General features: G+C 37.2%; 1 protein-coding gene across 3 annotated transcripts; it reads right to left on the minus strand.

Annotated features, from left to right (window-relative positions):
* Positions 1-267: 267 nt before the first annotated feature.
* On the minus strand, positions 268-7,305 carry LOC126628081 (cysteine protease ATG4-like). Of its 3 annotated transcripts, none has more exons than XM_050297662.1 (9): positions 7,140-7,305; positions 5,736-6,245; positions 5,569-5,654; positions 5,191-5,241; positions 4,660-5,039; positions 4,017-4,155; positions 1,162-1,217; positions 1,022-1,092; positions 268-924 (listed from the first exon to the last, which is right to left on the minus strand). In XM_050297662.1, exons 2-9 carry the CDS (start codon positions 6,193-6,195, stop codon positions 704-706), a joined length of 1,464 nt encoding a protein of 487 aa, XP_050153619.1. In that variant the 5' UTR covers positions 6,196-6,245; positions 7,140-7,305; the 3' UTR covers positions 268-703. The 3 variants fall into 3 exon arrangements, with proteins under 3 accessions (XP_050153619.1, XP_050153620.1, XP_050153621.1); XM_050297663.1 differs by having other exon boundaries at positions 7,121-7,251; XM_050297664.1 differs by lacking the exons at positions 268-924; positions 1,022-1,092; positions 1,162-1,217 and adding an exon at positions 2,876-3,384.
* Between the last annotated feature and the right edge of the window lie 1,025 nt (positions 7,306-8,330).

An 8,330-nucleotide genomic window follows, 5' to 3' on the forward strand; every position in this document is an offset into this window, starting at 1 on the left:
CATAAGTATGCTTAACACTATATCAACAATCCAGGTAAAATTGTACTCCTTTTCCTTCGCTATGGTTTTTTTTCCACTGAATTTTTTCAAGCAAGGTTTTAATGAGGCAACTGATGTTAATTTGTGGGCATCCAAGAGGGAGTTTTGTAAACAATGAGAATGTACGCCCACATGCCAACAGTAACTTTCTCACATGCCTAATAGTGTTGTTTTTGTTTGTTGTATAGCAATCATCTACTTTTTGTAAACTAATCAGACATTGTTGGGTTGGACTGGTCACGGGTGTAATTTTCATTCACCATAAACCTACGGATGAGGCTCTATAAATAAAGCACTTCGTAGGTGATCAAGGTACAACAATAGAAAAGAGAAAATCCCTGAAAGCAATAATATTAGTTTCCCTCCTCTCCTCTTTTATCTGCAATCCTTTGTCTTAAAGTTACAAAACAAAAACAGTGATATTTCGCACTCGCTTCGTTCCTGTCCTTATCAAAGGTTATTTCTCTAACTTATGTCTATTTATAACAGAATCATAATTTTTTTTTTTCTTCACAAATGTCCAATTCACCCCAACTCCAGGAATAAAGCACGCAATCCAAATGCCAACCATAAGTGCTCGGACACAACCACGACAGTCCAAAATCACCCACAATGCACAACGTTGTCGAACACCCATATTCATTTCATACCCAGTAAATAGTCATCATAGGAGTTGCCAGTCATCTTCTTGTGCACTTCCATCTGCATCGCTCATGGGCAGAACAGAAAATGAATCATCGTTTTCTACTGCACCACTATCACCCAACGCATCACTGTGGTTAACCGGCCTGGGAACACTATGTGTCTGAGTCACAGTAAACAGTGGAGCACCATTTGATTCATCTGCCAGCTTGGAGGCTCGAAAACAAAAATCATTAAAATCATCTGCCAGCCATGAAACAATACAAAGTAAATCAACTTAACCACAAGTACATAAACCAAGGTTTGCAAAAATACGAATTCAGCAGAGTGATCAGCAAACCTCTGTCACGACAATAAAATCCAATCGCCAAGGATGGATCAATCAAATCAAGGGGAATGTGCCGTATAACACTGCAAATTACCAGTAGTTAGTATTAAACACCCATTTCAATGAAGACAATTAGTCTGAAAGAATCTTACTTGCAGTGGTAAGATAAAGTATCAGCCTCCATATCATCCCTTCTTATATTGATTACCTGGCATAACCAACGACAAAAAACCAGTCTTCCATGAACAATAGGTCAGCTAATGTAATAATTCAAAACATTATCACAAGTATCCAACCTAAATAAGAACAAATAAGAACCCCTGTAACAAGAACATTCCAATGTAATTAATAATTATCACTCCATATGCTTCATGTGGTACCATATACCACAGCCAGTCCAAATCCCAGATAAATGTGGGGCCAACATGTGTTAGATGAAGCCATTGCAGATAGTAGTGGGCGAGAAAAGTGGGGGAACTTGAAACCAATAAGTACATTTTACCTATTATATTTCCATCACTTTACAGTTTATTATTCAACTCATTTAATGTCAAAAGGGTAAATTTGAAATTTCATACACTGGATTATAGACGAACTGTATCTATGAGATGAGTGGAACATTTCCTACTAGTGATGCGCTGCATCACATCCAAGTGTAGTGAAAAAGAGGGAGTGGTTATCTAAGATGTTCCCGGAAGCACCATAGTGGCACCAATTGTGTTGAGTAGACATAGAATTTAACAGACATCTTGCAGGTAAAGAGACTAGTCCAGGAAAGTAGAAAATTTTTGGAGACCTGGAAAACAGGGACTTTCAAAGGTAAAAATAGAATTCTAGATAGGCATGATGTTAGGAGGCAAATCAAGCAAAAGCTTGTTTGCCAGACTCTATACCGGTGGAACAAACTCTAGATAGACTGAGTTTATTGGACAGAAACTTCACTATACAACAAGAGAAAAACAAAGGAACAATTTGGATAGTAGAGTTGTTTCTTACTAGGAATCGCTTGAAGGGAAAATCCAATAATACTAGAAGATAAAAACTCATAGAAGACAGAAATGGCATCTGGATTAAGAGACCGCTAATATGAGGCATGAAATGGCTTATAAATCCAGTAGGATAAATAACAGCTACAAGATCAACTTATAAAAATTAGACTATTACAGCTTTCCAATCAGAAAAGTCCCCAAGAAAGGACACATCATGTAGACAGCCATTACTGATGCCTGTAGTAGCCCAAAATCTGACAGTCTCCCAAAGCTTTCACACCTGGAACTTAAGGACCTGCACTAGAATTTGAACAAAATCCTAAACTATACGAGTCTGCTTTAGGAATATAATATTGACATTGGAATTAACTTGTTTCATGCCGATTTAAGACTCGCATTCAAATTTGAACACCACCCTAATCTCTCCAGTCACTAAAACAACCTATATACATGGTAGACTCAAGACTTAAGTTGAATTTGGGAAAAACCCCAAATTGGAAAAGTGTGATCAGTCACTAAAACATCTTATAAATTTTATTTTGGGAACATAATGAAGAATTGAAATTAACTTGATTCATGCTGATTTTTATACTATTTTCAATTTTCTAAGATGTGGACAGAATGCATGCAGAGTTTCAAAGCTTGAATTATTCTGCAATTCATCTTGGTTCCTATTTAACCTGCTTCCCACATAAACCATTCTCTACCGCAAATTCCCTAGGTTCTTGTCTAGACACTGACGAACGAGAATCCACGTTTGCATTTTGCCCATTCACATCTTCCCTAACCGAAGCAACAATACGTTTACGCTGTTTCCCAATCAACTCCTTGAGCGCCTTCTCATTGCCCACACAACCTTTAGACAAACCCTCAACCGTAGATGAATGTCTTGCTTAGATATTAATGTACTTGAAGAAATAAAAGAAATTTGAAAGAACAGAGGATGAATAAGCTCTATTTACCAATCTGACGTAAGACAACATATTGCCATGTTGATGCTGGCCTTCAGATAGTAAAAAGTTTAGGAAACAGAATTACAATGAGAAACATAGAACAATTTGGGAAAACAGACTTGTGTTTGGACTTGGGCTTTCTTAACCAAGGTGTTGCTACTGCATCAGATATTATGCCAGATAATAGAGAACATGATCTTCAACCACGCACACTAAGGTGGTTTGCTTGATTTAGACATGTACAACAACATAAAAATGCTTAGTACACGAGTGACTTTATTAAAATAGAGAATACTGGCAGAAGAGGAAACCCAAAAGTATTGTGTGGGCAGACGGACATGAATTTGCAAACTTGAGTGAGGCGATAGTCCTCGATTGAGTGGAATACAACAAAGGATTCATAAGTCCACACCTCATGAGGAGCTCTAGTCACCTACACAAATTAAATCAATAATACGGATTTTCCAAGCTGATGCAATTGCCATAGAGTTTAGCAGCATTACTCTCCACAGTTAGTTCTAGAAAATCCACAATCAAAGAAAAGGACAACCATAAGCGCATTTGGAATGGGAGACAACTGGATGTCACCCAAATTATGACTAGCCACTAGTCTGGATATCACCCAAATTATGACTAGCCACTAGTCTGGATGTCACCCAAATTATGACTAGACACTAGTCTATCTTAACCTATATGTCCTTAGTATGAGATATATTCATAATTCATCAAAGAGTATTTGTTTCACACTAGTCTATCTTAACCTAGAGGTCGCACTTGGTGCGATGGCAAGTGCCTTCGTCCATGAGCGGTAGGTCTCGGGTTCGAGACTTGGGAGCAGCCTCTCCATAAATGGGGGTAAGGCTAGCCGACATTCACCTCTCCCAGACCCTGCGTAAAGCGGGAGCCTTGTGCACTGGGTACGACCTTTAAGCCATACAACTTCTTTGCCATTTGAAACACAATTTGCTTGTTGAACAATGCAGATTTTCAGATTATTGGCTTTTATTTTGGTTGAAAACATACAAAGATATCTGAATGAGAAGTATTTAAAAAGAAATTCCATACCGGCTGAACTTCATGGGGATCAAGGTAAAGTGCTTTTTCATCCTGCACACCAATAATGTAAGTTGACACACCAGGTTTTCCACCCATGATGCCAAGACTTTGGGGAAAGGTGAATGTTGCCCGCAACGATGGAATGTACCTGATTATAATATCAGAAACAATATTTTATTAAAGAGCTTATAATCACAAAACAAAAATTAGTGAACCAAAGGTCCACCACCAAAATGGTACAACCCTTAGAAAAAGAAGGAAAAATAAAATCCATCATAAACATCTTACTTTGTAATACAACTCCGAACTATCCTAAAGCAGCACCTGATAATCACTTAATGATCCCATTTAAGTGACATAAATGGTCTAAAATTTAGATGTTTGGAGTTATGAATTTCACTAATTTTATCATTCTTTATGTCATCTAGGCTCCAAGTTAACTTTATGGTTCGGTGAGACATATAAGCTTACAGTTTTGGGAAAGGACTTCCTAAATTCTTAATCTAACAATGTAAGAAAAAGGAAACAACAAAAGCTAAATAACACTAACTCAAATTGCTAGACAACAAATAAAACGACCAAATATTTCCCATGTCAGCAACTCAGCATATACCAATCATAATCATCCGTATACTATAAATAAAAGAAGCACCTGGGGTTGACTTTTTCAAGTCCAAGAACCAAAGGAACCAATAAAAGAATAGGCGTCCAATCAACTTGGCCTCTTGAGAATTCCAAACAGTGTCTAGAAGCATCTTCAATGCAGACTACTGGGGCTCCACCTCGCTCCCCATCTTCGTCCCCAGAAACAATATAAACAGCCATTGGAAGTGGCTGATCATCAAGATCAGTTGCTTCTCTCCTACATCGTACTAGAGTCTCCCAAGTGCGGCACATGGCATATGGGCCAACCCATGATCCGGCAGCGAGGTCATAAGCCTTTCCAGCCTGAAGAAGATTGTGGATGGAGAAAGTTGATGTTTCGGAATCACCGAAATGATACAAGATCTCAATATATGCTTCATCTAAAGGCTGCATAACAGAGGTAAGAAAAACATGTATGACTAATCAGATTCCTGAATGTGATTTAAGAAAATATATGTAAAGGGGTAAGATGTGAACTGCAAACATTTTAAGGCAAAACTATATCACAGAAAAAACAATCCTACCTCACCCAACTTACCTTGTGCAAGGGCCTTCTCCAAGATCTTCCCAATCTATGGAAAAGCAACGCCTGTAAAAATATACTCTAGTCATTGACTATTTTTTTTTTTCTTTTTTTTTTTCAAGAAGATGAAGAAACAAAATATTATTGCATATGACAACAAAATTACAAAAAAAACTGGACAAGATGTCCACAAAATAAAAAATAAAGGCACCCAGAAAATCAACAAGCACAATCTCCCTATAAGTAAAGCATCTATGAAGACACCAAAAAGTTATCCAATTGCAAATACCGAAGCCATGATCAAGAAACCTTAACAATAACATTCACACATGTACCAGTTATTAACCACGTAAGAATGCAAGAGCCCAAAATGGATAAAACACTGTACCATACCTGGGATACAAGCATCTGACTACTCCGGAGCATGCAACCCCAATTTACATCACTAGTGTACTTTGAATCTCCAATAGCCTCAAATCCTAGAAATAAATATGTACATGTTGATTTTTATCCACAAACTCATACGTGCTAAAGTTAAAAATGGTGTTTGCAAGCCAAACCTTTACGATATGTCATCAAAATTCTTGATGAGAAATCCTGTTCAAATGCTCCTAATCCATTATTAATAGGTGCATCTCCGGAGGAATCATCTTGTGAGACCTTATAGCACACACCAAGAAGCCATATGTCACTAGCAGAAGAAATTCCAGTCCTGCTGGATCCAAGTACACGCTCGTGAATTCTCCTCATAGATCCACTAGTCACAGCTTTCCTCACAGCTTCTGTCCATCCATTGTTTCTAGAGTGACTTTCCTTCTTTTCAGTAATTGATGACTCACTATGTGTTTCGAAGATTGAGAAAGCGGACGCAAAGAAGTTTGACCACAGGGATGCCTTATTGTGCTTACTGTCCCTAGATCCTGAATCTGAACAAGCAGACGATGAACCTCTATCTGTTGAATCTGTTGAACTTTTAGAAGAATATTTCGATGCAACAGCCGTCTCACAAAAACCCTTCATCAGCTAGTCATGAAGCATCATATAATGCTAAACTTGCTCACACAAGCAACCTGAGTTTTAAGGATCCATCTCAGTCCAGCGGTAAAAGAAGCAGCAAGTTCCAAAGAAAACCAAAATGAATAAATAAAGAAGCGTGTTTACGGCAAGTTATGTGCAATAATATTATTCAAGAACTAAGGCAGAATTTTTCAATCCTCAAATTGAAGTATTCAATTGTAGGCGAGAATGTCAAAGAATCCATGCATATAGCCCAAGAAAAAGACACAGAGGAAGCAAACAAGTATAATTAATTTGCAATTAATCATGCAAACCAGCAATTGATCAATCGAGATTAAGGAAACAACGAAGGATGGAATTGCCGACCAGTCAATCAATTTCTCAACCCCAAATCAATACGTAAGATTAAAAACATACATACTTGCATGCATACATTAGCTCAAAATTACATGAAAACCGTCTCCAACCGAGGGCTACGCCAAAGGGCTTGTGGGCCCCACTGGGCCAAAACCACCAAAATCAGGCCAGCGGGCTGGCCATCTCCAGCCAGCCAGCCAGCCAGCCAGCCCGATGCAGCCAATCTGAACTGTTTCATGAACTAAAGCTCAAATAAGCGGAAAATTCAATCGAAAAATCGAGCCAGCCAATCTTAACAAACCATCCAATTGAAATCACACTGTAGTTTACAAAATTAGGCGTTTTTTATGGCATCACAAATCTTATCTATGCTTCAATTTAAATACAGAAAAGCATAGAATTCTAAATTTACAAGAAAAGCACAGAAATTTGGGACATTCAAGAGAAACCCTTAAATTGGAGCATAAATACAGCTTAAATTAAAAAAAAAATACGAACATGCATAAATAATTATATTTATTAAAGATGAAAATCGAAACAATGGTTTGAGAAAAGGAAAAGAGAGACGGACAAGAAGATTTGGGGTGTACCAGTTCCTCAGGAGATGACGATTGAAAAGAAGAGCTAAAATCTTCCACCAGCGATTTGTTTGACAACTCAGGGATGAACAGAAGTTGCTATAAAGGTCAAGGGTTGGTTCAAGGATGCGGGTTGCCGGGTCGGAACGTCAATCTAAATCCTGATCCACTCTTTCACAAACTGGGTTGGGCTAGTCATCAAGTTCGGGTTCTATCCGGTCGTAAATAGGAAGTTCTTACGGAATCAAGTTCAACTTTGCCCACTCTAATTTTTTTTTTACCTCATTCTATTTCAATTCTTCACATTATATTCACTTCCAATAATCTTTCCTCTAATTTTTTTTTAATAATTTTCAAATAGCCACCTCTTTCAATAATCTTCCATATGTTTATTTTTTTTAATATGGTAGTTTAATTTAATTAACTATATTAATTTAATTAAAATAATAAATTATGTTTGACCTATGATCTTTTGGCTCCTCAGTTGAAGATGATTTTTTGTCACATGGCTATGTTTGGTCTATGACCCTTTGGTCCATTCGATTGGAGATGGTATGAAATATGGTCTGACACTGTTCATTAATGTCATCTCCAACAAAAAGAGGGCCAAGGACTCGTTTTAGCTTTATAGCCCTCCAAGAAATTAATATTTTAATGAACACTATCAGGCTATATTTCATATCATCTCCAACTGAGGGACCAAAGGATCATAGGCCAAATATAGACTTGTGACAAAAAATCATCTCCAAGAAAGGGGGCCAAAGGGTTATAGGGTCAAATATAATTTATAATTTTAGTTGAATTAATATGGTTACTTAAATTAAAATACTTCAATAATTAAACTACATTGATAAGGAATCTTAATAATTTTACATCTCGGATTTCGAATGTCACGTGTCAATATTTGAGTGTCTTTGCAAATTTATTGTTGATAAAGAATCTCAATAATTTTACGTCTCGGATTTCGAGTGACACGTGTCGATATTTGAGTGACTTTGCAGATTTCTTATCGATAAGTTTAGTTGAATTAATATGGTTACTTAAATTAAACTACCTCGATAAGGAATCTTAATAATTTTACATCTCGGATTTCGAGTGTCACGTGTCGGTATCTGAGTGTCTTTGCAAATTTATTGTCGATAAAGAATCTCAATAATTTTACATCTTGGATTTCGAGTGACACGTGTCGATATTTGAGTGACT

The sequence above is a fragment of the Malus sylvestris genome, chromosome 7 (genome assembly GCF_916048215.2).
Source record: "Malus sylvestris chromosome 7, drMalSylv7.2, whole genome shotgun sequence".
NCBI lineage: Eukaryota > Viridiplantae > Streptophyta > Magnoliopsida > Rosales > Rosaceae > Malus > Malus sylvestris.

Excerpts from the sequence above, each read along its gene's own strand:
- LOC126628081 (XM_050297662.1), bottom strand. The coding sequence starts at position 6,195 with ATGAAGGGTTTTTGTGAGACGGCTGTTGCATCGAAATATTCTTCTAAA. Across the intron at positions 5,655-5,735 it reads TTTGATGACATATCGTAAAG|GATTTGAGGCTATTGGAGAT; the intron begins GTTTGGCTTGCA and ends ATTTATTTCTAG. Across the intron at positions 4,156-4,659 it reads CTTGAAAAAGTCAACCCCAG|GTACATTCCATCGTTGCGGG; the intron begins GTGCTTCTTTTA and ends TATTATAATCAG.